The sequence below is a fragment of the Pseudopipra pipra genome, chromosome 2, assembly GCF_036250125.1.
Source record: "Pseudopipra pipra isolate bDixPip1 chromosome 2, bDixPip1.hap1, whole genome shotgun sequence".
Taxonomy (NCBI): Eukaryota; Metazoa; Chordata; class Aves; order Passeriformes; family Pipridae; genus Pseudopipra; species Pseudopipra pipra.
In genome coordinates, this window is record NC_087550.1 from 25,656,982 (window position 1) to 25,675,419 (window position 18,438).

The 18,438-nt window shown below is 42.0% G+C and overlaps 1 protein-coding gene across 4 annotated transcripts in view; it reads left to right on the top strand.

Moving 5' to 3' along the window:
• Positions 1–18,438, top strand: part of MAB21L3 (mab-21 like 3) — a 37,186-nt gene that overhangs the window by 14,356 nt on the left and 4,392 nt on the right. The window contains exons 2-6 of one of the 4 annotated variants that reach the window (XM_064644451.1): positions 5,204–5,312; positions 9,727–9,867; positions 11,980–12,051; positions 14,588–14,879; positions 17,659–17,840. In XM_064644451.1, the coding sequence (XP_064500521.1) occupies positions 5,265–5,312; positions 9,727–9,867; positions 11,980–12,051; positions 14,588–14,879; positions 17,659–17,840 (735 nt within the window). In that variant the 5' untranslated portion in view covers positions 5,204–5,264. Of the gene's footprint in view, positions 1–5,129; positions 5,313–9,726; positions 12,052–14,587; positions 14,880–17,658; positions 17,841–18,438 lie in introns of those variants that run through there. The other 3 variants (XM_064644450.1, XM_064644452.1, XM_064644453.1) reach the window with 3 other exon arrangements.

Here is an 18,438-nt window from a genome sequence, read left to right on the forward strand (position 1 = left end):
AATGCTACACTGCAGCTGGAGAACATTCAGGTTGTAAAAATTTTGGGTTCCAAACCTCTTCCCAGGTTAAGAGAAGTCATTTCTAGCAAAAGGTGTCTGCCGCCTTCTGACGTGTCCAGTGTGGCCACGGATGGAAAAAAGATATCAGGCTTTATGAACCACTGGACTTAAACCAATGCTGTGCTTAGTCTGGAAAGGATATAAGCCTTTAAATTGCACTTCATACCAAGCAGGCCCAAGGCTAATGCGAGAACGTGTGGCAGTGAGAACAAGCAGCATAGGCATTCGGAGCATTTTTGAGCCTGCCAAGTATTGATTGGTAAGGGGAGGGAATGAGTAGAGAAGCATTTCAATTTGGCACCCATATGTGATTCTGATGCTGTCACAGTGAATTAGCAGCACTTTCTTTTCCCTTTAGTCCATCCCAGGCTTTTGTCATTGAAGTATCCCCTTTGCCCATATCAACTTGTTAAAAGACAAAGTGGAAAAAAACCTGAAATTAATTCCCAGAACTTCTGCCCCAAAAAAGCCTGGTTATGTTATGCTAGTATCCTCTGAATGGAGACTCTGAACAGTACTAATGACTGTCACAGCATAAATGTTATTGGGGATTCAAGCTACAATTACTCATTTTGTACAGTCACTTAATCCACTAATAGGGAGAAATGGGACAACAGTTTAAGAAGGCAAGAGAACTGTCAGAGATTATTAAATCTGTTGGGATCATTTGGTTGGATAGTCTGTCTTGACCCAAGTACATGCTTCAGCTAATGCAACAGACTTAATGCCTCTGGTAATTAGAGCAAGAAGAGATGGGTCGTCATTAGCAACTACAAATTCAGAGTTGTATTTCATCTGGAAGGCAGCATCTTCAACAGGGCTTATTTGTTGCCACTGCAGATCATCTGTGAGTCACAAGTGGTACATTGGACTGACTCATTTGTGTGATTTAGTAGAGGCTTTTTAAAACATGCTCACTGTTCCGTATGAATAGTTCTTCTAAATAGTTGCCAAACAGAAAAAGGCACAATACTAGACTTCCCCATGCAGTAAATCCTACTGCTCTTATTTACAAGATGTTGGTGATTTTTTTTGTTGTGGTGCAGTTCACAGTTCAGATTACTTTTGATTGTAGGTTTGAAATGTATTTGTCATATCTGTGAAACTGAAGAGTGAAAAAAAGAAAGCCAAGCAAGCATGGAAAGCATCAGTAATTGGCAGCTTCAGAAGATACAAGAGCCAGTCTGATACCATTCAAGGCATATATTCACAGAATACTTTTACATGGGTTTCACAGATCCACAGTCATATTCAGTTCTGGTTATTGCCAACAGCGTGAATGAAAATTATATATCATAGATTCAGTGTTTTTGCAGATACTAGGAAATCTCTAAATCCTCTTAGAAGAATACTGATAAGTAAATGAAGAAGCAGGTACAAAAGAAATTACCCACAATCTGAACTCCATTACAAGGTACTGTAAAGTGGGAACTGAAATAATACAGATGGGGGGATGTAATATAGCTGAATAATTTCAGATCTTATGCAGACTTGAGAAGATCAAAGTATTGAAATGTGGCTTGAAAATGCTTCAGAGAAGCTGGATAAATCAATGGATGCTCATCAAGCAGCATTTGGGGGAACTGTCTGTGATCAGCTAGCTATGTAAGTGATGCTGATAATCTCCTGAGGGACACCAAAGAGAGAAGGAAGGTTGCAGTGCTTCACCAAGAACTGTCTCTGAGAAATATGCTCAGACCCCAATGAGGGTTTAAGGCTATTTCAATAATCAAGAGAAAATAAAGGGTTCAGAGGTGTCAGAAAGGTAGCCATTTTCAGTCTGGATGGGAATCTCCTTAGAAACAAATATACTTGAGAAGTTTAATTTGCCAGATCAACAAAGCTCAAAAGCTCTTGACAGGGCTCATATCCATGAAAATTGATGGATTGTGAACTAACTACAACTGAAGAGACCTTTTCTGGTTTTGTCTTCAGGTGGTTGCCTGGCTTCAGTGGGGTGTTCTGTATCTCCATGAAGCTGTTACGAGCTTTTCACAGAACCACAAAATGGGTAAGGTTGGAAGGGCCCACAGTGGGTCATCTGGTCCAACCTCCTTGCTCCAGCATCATCCTAGATCACATGGCACAGGACTGTATCCAGATGGTTCTTGAATTCATCTCCAGTGAGGAGAACTCCACAGCCTCTCTGGTCAGTCTGTTCCAGTACATGGTTGCCTGCACAGTAAAGAAGTTGTTCATATTCAAGTAGAACTTTCTGTGTGTCAGTTTCTAACCATTGTCTCTTGTCCTATTGCTTGGCACCACCGAGAAGAGCCTGGATCCAGCCTCTTGACACTTCCCTATTTCCTTCTGTACTTCTCAAAGAGTAAGAAAGAAGAAATAGCCTTTTTTCACTCCCTCTTGCTGGTGCACCTGAGAAATTAAGTTATTGTAGGCTCAGAGGAAAGGTTTTTCTCTGGAGACTGTATTTATCAGCCTTTGGAGCTTTGGTCCTTCTCAGATTTTCTCTATTTTAGTCTTACTTTCATATACAAGCACTGTCTTGATAGATGCTTCCTGCTTGAGAAGGACCAATCTGTTAAAGGTTTCTCTGTAACAACACTGCATCAGCTCAGCAAATGTCACTGGAGGAGCCTGGATCATTCCTACTTTGTGTCTACATCCTCTTTTATCTATGCAGATGTTCCTATTTCTGCACTCTCTTTTCTCTGTGCTCTTTCCTTCTGATGCAGGTTTTTCCCACAGTAATATTCCCTCCTCTCACATGGCCATCTGCCTCTACTTTTTCTGCTGTGTTCTGTGCTATTTGGTCCTCATGTAACAAATGTGAGTTCTTGTGATGACTGTTTTCCTAAGTGAGGTCAAGACTTGCCAGTGTCTCCCATAGCACTCTAACTTGTATTTTGCTGGTGGTGTAAGGGCCTTTTTCTGTTGTATATTTTCTGTCAGCCAAATGGCACTCTTCCAATTCTGTAAGTAGCATATGTGCTACTTATGGAATGGAAATAATGGATGGATTATAATAATAATAGGGTGGAAATAATGTGTGGATTTCCACAGGCACTCGGTGCAAGTTGTCCATTTCCTATGATCTCGTGCATCCAGTTCTTGAAAATGTTCTTCTCCTTCTTTATTTCTTTCTTTGGATTCATTGAAGTCCGAGGAAATTACAAAGCAGCAAATTCTTACAGCTCTGGAGCAAGGAGTTCTCAGAGTTAAGAAAAGGCTGTATTTAATGTTACATTTGATATTGGGTTTCTTGTTGCTTTTTTCTCTCCCAGCTCCCCTTGCACCTCAACGGTGATGATGAGAGTTATTTATTCTTTTCAGACAGAAGGAACAGATAGGAACTGTTGCTCAGCTCCTTGGACTTCAGCATAAACTTGAACTTAAATATGCTTGAACTTCAAACAAAAGCACAGTCTTTGCCCAAGACTTTATCACCATGTGTCAGTCTGAGGAGGGGAAACTGGGGACATCCAGACCCTCTTGGAGAAGTGCTTGCCAACAGAAAAGGGTAATAAGCATAAGGCATGTTATCGTCTAAAAGAAAAATTACCAAAACTACTTTATCTCTCTGCCAGCACCCAAGACTCTGGACAGCTGTCACGAGGAAAGACCTTAGAGGTGCAAGAAAGAGAGATCCTTAATCTCTCTCCTTGATTCAAAATACATGCCTGAGGTTCTGGGTATTAAAGTAATGTCTGGTATTGGGAGCATTAAGGAAGTTGTCTGCTGTATGCGCACTGGCTATCTCAGGGGCACGCTTTTAATGGAATCTGACCATTTAAAAGGCTAATTCTCCTCCCTTGCACACTCCACTTGGACTTAATCCCATCCAACCTGCCCTACAAGTCCTTCCCAAGCTATTGTTCCACCTCCCTTCCTTCAGACCATGCCTTTTGTCTGGCTGCCCTAGCAGAGCTCACATACACTGTTAGCCCCTCAGGTGAAAGTTAGCTACTAAGTCTTGAAGTGAGTAAGGTTGTGGTATGGGGAACTAAGAAAATCTTTTTCAGTGCCCAACTCTCATGGAAGGTAAATGCCTACGTGTCTTTGTGAGGGAGTCCTCAAGTCCCTCAGCAAAAAGACGAAGGCAGATGCCTGGCAGGCACAGAGAAAGGTTTGCTTTGTAGGTTCTGGGGAAGCAGATGTCCTGCAGGTATTGGTGCTCCTTTAATGCACTTAGTATTTGACTGTTAATAAGGAACATCATAAAGTATAACTAGCAAAAACAGTGCCTGTCCTGAGGGAGCACCCAGTGCTGCCTTTTGCCAGCTGCTGCAGAAGTAATAAATCAGTCAAGGGATGTCAAAATTCAGTTTCCAGGGGATAATAATGATTTTAGTCAAATGTGGAGTGTGCTTTTCTTAGTAAGGGACCCTTAGCATCTCTATACTCTGTCACTCCCTTGCATGTGCTGATGTACCCTTCTTTCTAAAAGCCACCAAGCTGCACTGGATCAATAAGGCCTAATCAATTGTTTTTCCCTCTGAACTGTCCATATGGGGTTGTTAGCTGAGCTGCTGGCAGAAAACGAGAGGCAGCTTTCTGTCTATTTACTGTAAAGAAGGCGAAGCAAACTGCAGGAGGGGACAGGCTGCACGGTATTTACTGTCAATACAGCCGGAGAGAAAGGAGATATAAAGAGAGGGCAGCAGGGGCTGCAAACTGCAGACCCAGTGAATGATCTGAATGTAAAAATACCCATGCAGTTTCAGATGAAAAGTGGGTGGATTGAAGTCAACAAGGGATAACTGAGAGCATTTAAGAAATTGTTTAGTTAAGGGCTAGTGAGACAGGGACGTACTAAATAGGACGCATAGTAATAATGTTGTGCACGAGTATATTGAATCTGCACTGGAATCTGAAAAGCACTTCCAGATCTGCCCTGAGACAGTGCAGTAGCTGGGATATTTTTGTGTGTCCCTACATGCAAAACCCACCATTTAAAAGTAATAAGATAAAAAATAATAATTGAACTTGAAAATTATATTTGGAGCTACTTTTCCAAAGCACCTGGAAGTCACCATTGTAATTCAGACCAGGAAAAAAAAAATAAAAATATGCATACTTCCTTGCTTCTCTCTCCTCTTCTTCATCCACAGAGGAATAAGGTGACCTGAGTTTCACAGGGCAAGAAGTCTCTGAGCACTCCATCTGAGTGTTTCTCTGCTTCCAGAGGCAGGCGAACGAATGAAGAGTGAATTCACACTTTAAAGAGCAGCGAAGACCATCTTGCCATGAAACCATTCACAGATGAAGATGTAGAAAACTACATCCAGAGCAAGGTAAGGCTTTATCTGTCCAGATTTTCTGTCTCCCACACTAGGTGTTGATTCTGAAGGGTGCCAAACTTGACAGTTACTTGCTTGCCTGCTGTCTTCATTTCTGAGACAAGACTGGGTGAAGTTTCATGAGAACTGTATTTTTAATGAGATTTCTAGGTTCCCATTGCAGTATGTTATCAGGGATCTCAGCTGGTAGCCTAATTTTTTCAAGGTTCTTGTCCTCTTCTTCAAATGTCCTTAATTTTTGCTCCTGGTCTGGAATTCCAGATGTGAGACTAGCTGTAATTGCCAGCATTTAAATCTAAGGAAAGGTCCTTGCCTCTCTCCCTTTCTCGTGGTCTTGGTTTGACAGAAACAAGACCAAAACCACACCAGGCATTGCCTGTATGAAAGATTCATGTAGGAACTAGAGAGACAGACAACTATTTGTTAGAATTCACTCATCAGTCTGTCACCTCAGCTAAGGATACTTTCCTATATACCATGATAAAAATAACATGTCTCATTAGCACATGCAGATTGGAACCACATTTTCTATTTTATGAGATACTCCAGCACTCAATTTTTCCCCCATTATGAAATAAAGTAAAACAGAATAAAATCATCTGCAAAACAATACTGTTTAATAAAAGTACCTCTAAGTGAGCCATAACAATTTTTAAAGCTGACATATTTCATCTCAATACTTAGCTAGATCCTGTTTTATAGTCTGCTTTCTCAACAAAATGCAAGATACCAAGATGAAAACTAATTTCAAAATGGGAAAATGTATGATTTTACATTCTGTAAAGGATTACATATTCTAGTACAATGAAGGGACTGATAAGAAATGTTTGTTTTCTCTATGGAAATGTTTTGGTGACAAGTAGATATATTTCTGTGAGAACTTTTCATTTTTCAGCCATGCAGTGTTGTGCACAGGAAAATCATTCCATCAGAATCTGTTCAGTGAGCTATAATAGCGAACACTTCTCTGAAGATTTAAAAAGCAGAGCTACAAAAGAGGGAACTGAGGGAAGCCATGCACAGGAAGATGCTCATATGACAGCTATAAGTACAGGGAACAGAAGCAGAGTGTAGTTAAGTGAGGCTCATAGTTGCTAATACTTGAAGTTCTACTGAAAGTCTGTTTTCTAGCAGCCCTCCAGATCTGATGGATTCCTAGTTTCTGTCTGCTCATGAGTCTCCTGTCCATTGGCTGCCTAACCTTCAGGCAATCCCAGTTCAGCTTGTCAAATGCTGCCTGTTTTTGAAAATAGGTCAACCACCTGGTGCAATGAATCTCTATAATAGCAGAGATTTCTTCCTTAAGCCACTCAGCAAAAGAAAAACTCAAGTGCACCTGGAGAGGATGTGACTGGGTAAATGAGAGAAAACCCAAATGTTGTTAACAGTTCCTAATAAATCCCAGTCTTGCTTCACTCCTCCTTAATAAGTCCTTAATTAACCTTGTTGTTCTAGTTTTGTGCATTTCTTTTGGCATAATTCCCCTGGTTAAGACCTGGTAAGGGGAATGCCAAGAGGTGGTAGAAACAGAGACCTTATGCTGTCTCTTCTCTCAGCATGTCTGTCCTGGTGCTAAAGGCATCTGAGATAAATGCCTTGGCTCTTCAGAAGCTGCATTCACTCGCACAGGTTCTGTCTTCTGATTTTTATGCCCTCTCTTCTGTAGGAAGGTTATATTTTCCAATAGTATGATTAGGGAGCTAATTATGGTTAGGAACAGTAAGCACCCTCTGTCACATGTCTCTCGTTCTTTTATCCCTGCCCAAGTGATGAGGAGCACACGCGAAAAGAGGTGTTTAGTTGTACCTTCCTCAATAGGTTTTTTGAGAGTCTATACTCTTGTAAAGAGTTCATGACAACTGCTATAGCCTAGCCAGTAGGTGACGAAGGCAGAAATAAATGCGGCCAGGCTGGGTTGGATGGATTCTCCCAGGATATTGGAGGTGGCAGAAGGTGTTTCTAGCAGATGCCTCTTAGAACATAGCATGAGCAATGCATACAGAGGCACTCCAGGTCTCCATTTGAACTGACCCATAGAGAGATTGTATACTCTCAGTATTTTTCAATAGAAAAAGTCTGCTTTTTTGTCTAAAAGCTCTTAGAGGTGGACAATTTTCTCTACCACTCACCATTCACTAGCTGGAGAAACCATTAGGTATCATGTTGAGCAAGACAAGCTTATTGGATTGTCCTAAGTTGTTCTGGATGAACAAAAATAAGGTGGAGAAAATAGCTATAGCTACAGATGGAGAAGTGTCATGAATGAAAGCTGAGATGAGGAAGTGAAAATGAATATGGGCTAAAATTTTTCAGTATAAATTAAGAAAAAAAAGATACATATAACCTAGCTAAAACTGGTCTTATAGAACAAGGATGAATTGGAATGAGGAGGAGGGTGAATCACTAGGGAAATTAAAGGATATTATATAAACAAAAGGGACTATATGGTGTTAACATAGCAAAGAAACTCTGTCAAGGGTAGATGAGGACCCAGTGAAGGGAATATGATACTGCTATCCAATCCATTTCCCACTTGCAAAAGCTATTTAGGCTTAGTAAAAATACTGTTAACTTTGGCTATGGGGGAAGGTATTCAAATTCTGCTCGCCCTCAAATTCAGTGTTAGTCAATTGCTATTCATTGGTTAATTGATCTTATGCAAGCACTAGTCCATTTTAGTCCATTGAATGGTCCCTTATTTTGAAAAAGTGAATCTATTTGTTCCTTTTGAAGGCCTGGGGACACATTTCAACACACTTGAGTGTTTTTGTCTGATAGTTCAGCATTTGACATAAAGATGTCCTAAAGGACCTTAAATGAAGTGCTTGTCAACAGTATTTTCTAAAAGGGAAAAAAAAAGAGTGTTGTTTAGGTGCTGCAGATGCTGAGAAAGTAGGACACAGGAGTTTTAGAACAGTCACAGACTGGTTTGGGTTGGAAGGGACCTTTTAAAGATCATCTAAGTGCCAATTCTCTGCTGTGGACAGTGACATCTTTCACCACACCACTTGGCTCAAATTGTCATCCAGCCTGGCTTTGAGCACTTCCAGGGATGGGGCATCCACAGCTTCTCTGGGCAACCTGTTCCAGTGCCTCACCACCCTCACAGTAAAGAATTTTTTCCTTTTGCTTTTGCTTCCTTTTGGTCTTAGATAATAACAAAAGACTGTAGCAATTATGTTTGACTGTGGCAGTTATGCTTGATGATTCACTTAAGCCAAACTGTTAATGATCTAACACTCCTGTTTCATACCTGCAAACAGCCCAGTTGAGGTTTTAGTTCTTGCTCAGGGGCAGGTGGGTTAATTTTGTAGTCTTTCAAACGTCCCATCTGTTTCTGATTTTATTTTCTTGCTTGCAAACAATAAGATTTAGTAGAGTATGGTGAGGAAAAAGAAAAATCAAGAAGAAAGCAAAAGTTACAATCAAATGAGATAAAGCATAGGATGCAAAAAAGGACAGTAAACAGTCTTAATATCTCACTCTGTGTAGGTAATTCTGGGTGAATAAGTAATGATGAATATGTTCATGAATTTCATTAACAATCTCCTCACTTTGTTAAATGTGTAAGGATATTTGAGAAATATTAAATATCCTTTACTAACATGGTTTCTCTCATGTTCCTCCTGTTGAATCTCCTTGTTCAGATTGTGACCATCCCCTTGTGCTCCGTTCATCTTTAGTCATGTATGAAGGTGAAGGTTCATCTTGATATTTTTCTGAGTTGTTCATCCCTCACCTCAGTCCTTTCAGGACTCAGACTTTCCACTGAAATAATTTTCAGTAAATAATTTTGCTACTCCTGCTTGAATTAAAGAATTATCCATTGAGTCACACAAACACCTAGTTCCCAATGGGACCAGCTTTGGAAAGATGCTTGTTCACCATCTAGGAGTAGACTCTCATCTGCACTTCAGCTATGAAGAGAGTATGGATACTTCCAATGTATAATGTAGGCATCTAAATGATGCTGCATACACCTGACACCTGACTAATGCACAGAGTATCTGTAACTCTTGAAGTGTTCTCAGCTCTTAGAACGAAACATATCCTGGCTCCGACAATGGCTAGTATATGCATGGGAATAACTGGCATCAAATGGATAAAGAATGAGACTGTAACTGGTTGATAACAAATTTATCCATGTAATGAACCCTTTTCCTTCTATCTAATGGTATTGGCATGGAAATATCAATTAATGGTTGGTAGTCTTGAATATTGGCCCTGTGATGTTTACCAGCTCTGTCTTATGGTAAATCAGTTGCAACACACAGGAAACAGCAAGTTTTTTTCCCAGTGCAGCACAGACACAAATGTTTCAGGGTGCTTTAAGCTAGTTGACTGTTCCCTACTGGAGACAAACACTGGAGCTACCTGTAACATGAAGTGTCTTTCCTGGAACTGACAGGTGGAACGGCGACATCACCTGGTTTCCAAAGCAGTGGAGGAGGTGCAGAAAATCATCCAGCAGCTGACCACAGAAATCAGCCATAAGGCCATACGATTCCAGGCTATCTCCAACTCTGGCATTCACAATGAGAACATTAAGGTATGAACAAGAGCCCTGATATACTCTGGCAGCCTGCAGGCAATCAGTAAATGATTTCTCCATTGTATGGGCAGGTACCTCACCCAAAACACCACAGACAATGTGCTGATGCTTCACTGTGGGAGTTCTAGTGACTGGGTTATAGAGGCTTACTCTCGTGGACATCTTACAATTAGAAGAGTATCAGAGAGGGATGGGTAAATCAGGCAGAGCCTCTTTTTACAGCTGCTGTGTTTACAAAGAGCATCTGTTGCTAGAGCTGTCAGTCTGCAGCAGAAGGCAAAGTTCTTTGGGAGACAGAAAGAAAAACTTGTACAGCAGTAACATAAGAAAAATCCTCATGCCTCCATGAGCTATGACTCATATTTTTCACAGGTGGAAAACCTGTCAACTCACTAAAAAAAAAAAAAAAGGAAAATCAAAAGTCCTTCTGCTATGAGCATTAGAAAGCTCCTTCAGAAAAATGGGAAGTTTTTGTCATAGATTGGAATTTTTTTTTAACTTGGAACAAATATGCTTATTAGTGGGAGAAATTAAATGCCTCCCCATTTTAGACCTTCAAATATGAAAATAATAATGCGACAGATGAAGACTGGTTGTTTTAGTTATTTCCTATGGCTATGTAATACAAGAGTAATTAAGAAAGATAAGATAAAAGATATAAGAAACAATCACAGCAATGGCAACTTCTGATGAAAATTATCTTTTTCATCTAAATTAGTTTTTACATACTCTAGCTGTGTCAACCTTATACTAAAATGCAGCCAGTTGCAGATCAAAACACAGCAAACATGTAAAAGCATTTTGCAGCTCTCTAGGATTGAAAGGGAAGAAGTCTGTGTGTACCAAGCTGCTGGAAGGTTATGGAGGTGGAGGCGAAATATAATCACCCAGTTGGCAATATGGCTATTGTCCTGGGAACAAAGACATTCAGATTTATAGCTTTTCTGGAATTTCGTGTATCCCAGGGCACGTGGCCCTGTCAATAGGTATGACCACAGTGACGTAAAACCACATCCTGGTCCACGTGTTCCTTAGTGCCAGAGTCTGCCAACCACCTCTTGTGCTGGAACAAACCTGCTTAGCTAATGAGGTCTGACAGGACCAGGGTCAGGGAAAAATTGTTGTTCTGGAAAACAAAGCAGAACAAAACCACCAAGGCAATCTATTCTGAGCAGTAATTTGGAGTTACAGTAGGCTGATCTGAACAATTTCTGCTTGGAAGAAATCCTCAAAATATATTTTCTTAAAAAGTGGCAGATTTGTTATTCATACTTAACTGAACCCAGTGTTATAAATCTGTGGAAGTAACACTAGGAGGGCCTGACTAACTTTTGTCCTGTATATATAGGGCAACAAAGAATGGGTTGATGAGAAATTATTTTGGCTTGGGCTGTCTGCTTTCAAAAATTGGAAACCTTGATATTCTTGCTGACATAATTCAACCTAGAGGAGACTTGTGTCAAGGGAAAGTCAGTGTATTCATTATTCTGTGTTTAAATTTGCAACATTTTTCTTTCTGTCAGTTAAATTTGAAGAACTTTTCAGAACTTTCAGCTTCTGGTTGCAGTGACTTTTCTGAACTTTCAGCTTCTGGTTAAAAGGAATCAATTTAACATGGTGAGAGGTCTGGATTTATTGAGAAGCCACAAACTTCCTTCTAAATATGCATGGCTAAGAGGAGAATACATAAGAAAAGTCTTTAGATATTCAGTGTTTCTCTGTAACCCACACAACAAAAAGTCAGTCTTTAGTAAACAACTTGAATTAAAATTCACGTGGACAAACCCACATTATTTTAAGTATTTGTTTTAGTTGTGGCCCACCATTTTTGCAGCTGTCAATGGTGCAAGGCTGGTGCAAAAGCTGTGGAGGCTTCAATAAGGCGTAATGAACAGGTTAGGGTCCAGACTAATCACTCGTGCAGCACTGCCCAATGGCATTGCCAAATGTTTAACTCTGTAATCACAATGGGGGCCAGGGGGGGGGATTTTCCTTTAAAAAACAGGCTCCAAGGAAGCTTGCAGCTTTGCTCTGTGAATGAATGACCTGGCACATGCTTTCTCTCTGTTCTTCTTGTGTACTTCTTGCTTTCCTTTCTGCTTCTCTCAGGATCAGCCAGCTTTACTGGCCAAGTGGTCAGCTATGCTTCGGAGGAAGCGCCCATTCCACCCATCTATCCAGGTACAAAGCCTTCCTGCCACCTGGTGCCTGACAGTCCATATGCCTGCTTCCTCCTCACCGACCCTCTTCTCTGGACAACTTCACCCCCCTAACTGATCCTCCCACAACTATTTCATCCTCTCCACAAGAGACTTCCCTTGTTTGTTTTTTTTCTCAAAGCATAACTATTTTCTTTCTAACCTAAAGCTTCTGCCTCCCTGGAACATCCTGGCCAGGACTGCAAGAATGAGGTTGTATTTAGTTTGCCCAGCAAACTTCAGACAGGTTTTTAATGCAGCACAATTGGCTATAATTTACACACCCCAGAATCTGAGGCTCTTGATCAAGCCTGTGACTTGCTGGGGTCCATGATCTGCATATAGCGCATAAGACCATCGTGTGACAGAGCATAGGTGTAGGACTAGGATTTGTTTAGGCCAAGAGGACACCAGCTGCCCAGCTTTACAGTGCCATCCCCAGCCTTTTGTCTTCTGTTGTTTCCTGGTAAGCCCCAGGTGGAGGACCCTGTGACTTGCATTTGCAGGCACTCACATAACACCTTCAGCTCTTCACTTTACGATCTGTTGGGTGCCAGTGTGTACAACACAGCATCCTGGTATGGGAAGGAATGGGGGTTTATCTGCAGATGTGGCTGAGGCAGTGAGATAAGCAGTAACTGCATGACAGCCATTGTATTTTTTCCTTATGGAGCCTTGCACTCTGTTTCTGAGCTGCTCGCAGGATTACTCAACCCCACCAAACCTGACAGGTACAGGTCAGCCTGATGTGAAATGTCATCTTTCCAGTATCCTCCTGCCTTTACAGTTTTTACTTGACAAAAGAGCAGCTTTCTGGTGTTTCCTTTGCCATTTCTGTGCTTCTTGCTGGCCATCTTTTGTACTTCAAATCTCTTGCCAGGGAGCAGAGAAGACCAGCTGCTCCCTATGGGGGAGGGAGGTGGGAGGTGAGCATAACAAGGCAGCTTCTGCCTTGTGGTGCTCGAGTGAGGCAGACCTAGGGAGGGCAGCTGGGTCAACCAAGAGTCTGGGTCATCAGGTAAGTCTGCTGATAAGGCAGGTCATCAGGTAAGTCTGCTGAAGTCAAGCCAGGAGCACTCACCAGGGTCAGGATCAGCTCCAACGATATTAACCAGGGTCAGATGCAGTCTACTGATTGCCAGGCAAGCCCAGAGTGGCCAGGTAAGTCTGAGGCCAGGCTGGGAAGGCAGTCTGCAGATAGGACAACAAGGTCTATGGCCAGCACAGGCATAGCTGTCACACAGTTGGAGACCAGCATTCCTGTGATATAGCCCAGGGTTCAGCTGAAATGGGGGTCCCAGACCCACGGGCAGATGCTGTGGGTAGAAGTCCTGGAGAGGCTGTTTAGGGCCATTAAAGCCTGTTAGTGCCCTCAGGGCCTTGGCACCTCTGTGGTAATATTTTAAATCAGCTGACCTACCAGGAAGGCTACCAGAGTGTTTTGGGTTATTACAGGAGAGTGACAAGCGTATTTCGTTCACCTTGGGTGTACCCACTCACAGCAACAGCTGTCACTTCACATTCTGCTTGTGCAGCAGTTTTACCTTATTTATGCCAATGTAAGTTAGGCTTGGTAGCAAGTGGACTTGAAAGGCTCCTGAGCCAACACAGTAAAATCTGAAGGAGTTTGAATACCCTTTCTGGAGCCACAACTGCCAGATGCTTCCAAACTAGCATTTTGAGATGTCTGGCTATGCCCTGGGCCAGTATGAAGTTTCAAAGTATTTGTGTCATCTTATTCTTTCTTTGCAAATATTGGCTCAGCACTGGTTTTATTGGAAAATGGTCATTCCCAAAATGAGGCAAATTAGATGTCTTGAAAACAAGCCTATTGAGGGTTCCTTTCCCATTGGTTGCTGCCTCCATCCTTACACTGTTTTTATCCTATGCTCAGCAGGAGATGCAGTTCCATACAGTAGAACTGGCCAAGACCTGAGCTTATTTCTGCAAATGCCATTGCCTCTGTAGGCTCAGGCATATCACTTGCCTTATGTCTCTGTCTTTTTAAAGGACAATCATACAGAGTGAAACACTTGTAAAATTAATGGCCCATAGTCTTATTTTACTAATGTCTGTAGTGGATTTTGACAATTCTGAGGAAATAAATTGCACTATTTTGTTTCCCTTTGCTGTATCTCAAAACATACTCTGATGCTTTCCTGCTCCTTGGAAGCTGCCAGTTATTATATCTCATGCAATTGCAGACTAGAAATAACACATAAAGGGGGAAACCATGTGGTGGCAAATCAGTCAGTGAGCTCTTGCGTTCTAAGGGCCATGTCTGTCACATCAGACTCCTTCTAAGACAATTTCCTTTTAGTCTGTGTACCCACAAAGTAACTCTCAGAGACAGGTACGGAACAGGTCCTGGCTATGTTCAATTGTTCCCATCATACCTTGGCTTTTCCTTTTCTCCAAAACCCCCAGTTTTACCTATTACTTCCTTAACCCCCTTTTCCTTACTTCAGGCTCATGGATCTGCCCTTGTCTCCTCTCTCAATCTCTCTGAACTCTCCCAGGTCTTAGCACCCAGCCAGTTCCTCATCACAGTCCCTCTGCGTGGCCTGACTGGGTACAGGGAATGCCAGGTACGGCACTGGCGTTATTACACCGTAAATGGAGCCAAGCTCCTCTCCTCCGTGCGGGACCCTGAGGAATTGCATCAATGGCTAGAGGTGGAGCAGTTCTCAAAAAGCCTTCAGCAGTGGCATGAAGAGGATGTGAACATCGAAGGTGATCTGGTTCCAGCCAAAGTCCTTATCGTCTTCCGGGAGCTGGTGGAGAAGTCGATTATCTCCTGTAACCTCTCCAGTGAGTTTAGTGGGGACAGGTATAAGGGAAACCATCATACACACAAAGTGTTTGTTTGGCTCACATGATCAGAAGCCAAGAAACAGCAAATCCCTCCAAAATCAGGAAGCCTTTAGGTGATGCATGTAGACCTGCATTAAAGATAGAATTAAGTAATTCTCGGGCTCTTCATACCCAAGGTGTTACTGCTTTCTTAGAAATTTGAGTAGGGTCTCCAGAAACATCACTCTCACAGTTCAACCAAGAGGCAGCCCAAATTTTTAGAATATTTAGGAATTTGTTTGGGAAAAAAAGTCTTTTTCTACTACAGCACCTGCAATATATTTATACTATCAAGGAAGGTAGTATAGGAAAATTTGATACAGGGAGGGTGCATAAGTCTGAGGAGAACGTGTTTGAAGATACTTACGAGCAGATAGTTTTCTGGGAAAACCTTAGCTGCCCATAGCTTTCCAGCATGGACTGGTGGGAACTAAGTAGGACTTCTACTTTAGGCAAAGTGTGTTAGACAAATGCTCCTTTCCCAGTGTCCAGGCTACTCCAGTCCTGTTCTGGAAGTGGACTCAGGAAGTTTACTTTCAGTAGTGGAGCTGCAACCTCTGTGAGCAATCCAAAGTGCCTGTTTATTTCCTGTGACTGTTTATACTGGAAGTGCTGTTCACTAACATAACGTGGTCAGTGGTGCACAGAACATGCCTTGACAACTGCAACATCTGTATCAAGATGCTGCTGAACAGTGATCCTCGGATTTAATTCTTAGCATCCTAGAGGCATGTTATAGAATTCAGCTACTGACAGTTTGGCTTGGTCCAAGCTACATAGTCTATGTCCATCTTTTCACATTAAGATACTGGGGCATGATTAAATCCAGACTGTGGTGCCTCTTTTCATGGCATGTTTCCAGGATGACTCCTTACTCATCAGCAGCCTAATAGGGATCTTCTGTATTTCAGAGCAATAGGAGCCATATCCACTATCTGATTGCACTCTGAATTGTGAGAGAACATGCTAAAGACAAGCTCAACTAGATAATGGCATTTTTTCAAGAAATATTTGTTATTATAGAAATGGAAAGGTGGATGGGAATGAAATTTCACCATCAAGGCTCATGGAAAAGACCAATGGGAATGGGCTTGTCTCTGAAGCTTTACTTATGTGAAAGTTACTGTATTGAAGTGAAAACCTGCCACTGTGTCTAGCAGCAATACATCAACTTGTTGTGACAGGAGAATTACTTCAAGGAACCCAAAGCATAATGTTTGGGCTGATGATTGTGGTGCTTTTTTTGTAAGACACACTGGGAGGAATGAGCTAAGATGAACTCAGGAGAAGCAATTACCATTTTTGTTTGTTTCTGTGAAGAATGAATTTCCTTCATCACATAGTACGGCTAAAGTTACAGAAAAATGTCCCTGGTTTCATTGCTTTCCTGGTTTTTAATTCTTTGAGCATCAGCAAAGCCAGTTTTTGAGGTGTCTCACTTTTCATTGGTGGAAAAATAGGTATCACAATTGGAATTGTGATATTGGCTTTTGGAAATTGGCTTTTGGAAATGCCGTGAACATATTTACATGCTGACACAGCAGTTGCTTTAACACTTTTCAGCTACCGGGGATCCTTGCTGAGAGCTTGGGAGCAGTATAGTTCCTGGTTTTGTGCCAGGCTTGCCTCAGCAGGAAAGTAACATGCAAATTTTACTGAGGGTTATGAAGTTCTGGTTGGGATGGACTCTGCTATTTGCAAGGTAATTCACCCAGTGCTTTCTGGAGGAGATGCTAAACTGGGGTTAGGCAGATATTTCCCCTGTAAGGGCAGAAAAGGTTGCCCTCCCAAATGTTCATCACTGTCCCTTCAAGTCTGGTATGTGGGCTCCTTGTGGAATAGCTCCTTAATCCATGCCAATCAAAATGAGGCACTAACACACTGCTATTTAAACTGCTTTTGTTAATCTGCTCAGTCTTCTACTGCAGTGGTTTAGGAGCAGAGCTGAAGGGACAGTGATCCTACCAGAGTGACTGGGAAAGCTGGGGACAGCAACTTCTTCTATGAATACAGCTGAACCAACGGGAAACAATCTCAAAGTCCATTAGTTGCAGCTTTCTTTCCTTTCTGCACTCTTAGAGCATGTTGTTCTTGGAGTTGAGCCACTCTTCTTTCACACTGAAGAAACTTCCTTCCTCCAAATCACCTCAGAAGTAGCTCTTTTTGACACTCTACATCCCCACGATCTATCAGTTAGCCTTTTTTATATGACTACTCTGCACAACAGCCCATAAATTCTGTGTAAGTGCATCTCCAGAAACAAAACTTACAGATACTCCACAAAACATTCTGAATGACTGGCAATGGTAAGTGTGATATGGCGAGGGTTTGATCTCAGGTTCTCTGAAGGAATAAGAACATCTTTAGATATGAAGCATTCATCTGGTCCTCTCTAAACTGCAGTGATCTCCTTGTACTGTACCATTAGAAATGTTAGGTTGCACCAGTCATCTAGCTGTATTTTTAAGAAGCTGATCCTAGGATTTAAGAGGACCCACAAAGGAAAACAAAAGCATGGTAATTGAATGTAAAATTGAGAACTTAGTTGGTCTTTCATCTTCTTCCTATTCTTGTTCACCAGGATAGATTTAGATAGATTTAAGTTCTTCTTAGATTCTGCTTATGGCATTGAAGAGGAAGTGTTAAGACAGACCAATAGAACTGCAAGATGTACAAGGTTGGCTTGTAGAAAAGGACCTTTTCATTTATATTATCTTCTCTTGTTGTTCCTTCACAGGTAAAGTGACGGTGCTGGAGAGCTTCAGCTCAGTGGTCCGGGTGGCTGTGGAGACATCAGAATCCCAGGTTGAGGTGGAGCTGGTCCCTGCTGTGGAGATTCCAACTTGCTGGCCCGAGAAGGCCCGGTGGCCTCGTTGCCTCAAGCGTTGGCCTTCTCAGGAAAAAGTGCGGTGCATCAAGGTAAACAGTGTATAAAGAACTATTAACTCTGTGCTGGAATTTACCTCTCAGGTGACAGTCACTTCCCAAAGGAAGAACTGCATGGTGATAGCAGGCAACAGCAGGGCTGGAAGATGTATTCTCTAGTGAAGTGTTTCAGAATATTATGTCAGATTTTATTTGGATTTTTATCCCCCTTACAGTGGCGAATTCTATAGAAGAAAACCTGAATTAACTATTTATTGCATGAGTCTCTTGCACACAGCTCTGCCATTGCTGACATGCATCATTTTTGCTGTTCTGCTCTGCCTCATAAAAGCCTTCAGCAACTGCAACTCCAGCCTAATCCCACCTTTCCCTACAACAGTCATCGCTGGATTCTGGCACTCTGGCTCAGCCCCAGTTGCCATGTTTCTGCAGGTCCCATTCCGCTTTCCAGGACTGCTCCACACTCATGGACAACCTGCTGTTCCACAGCAAAGTGCCTGCAGAGCTGCACCTCTGCTTTAGTGGCACTGCTGGTACTGTACCTGATGGCTCTAGAGCAGGATGTCTTGGGAGTAACTGATACCAGCACATGAGGAAACAATACAAAATGCATGTTTATTCGACTCAGAAT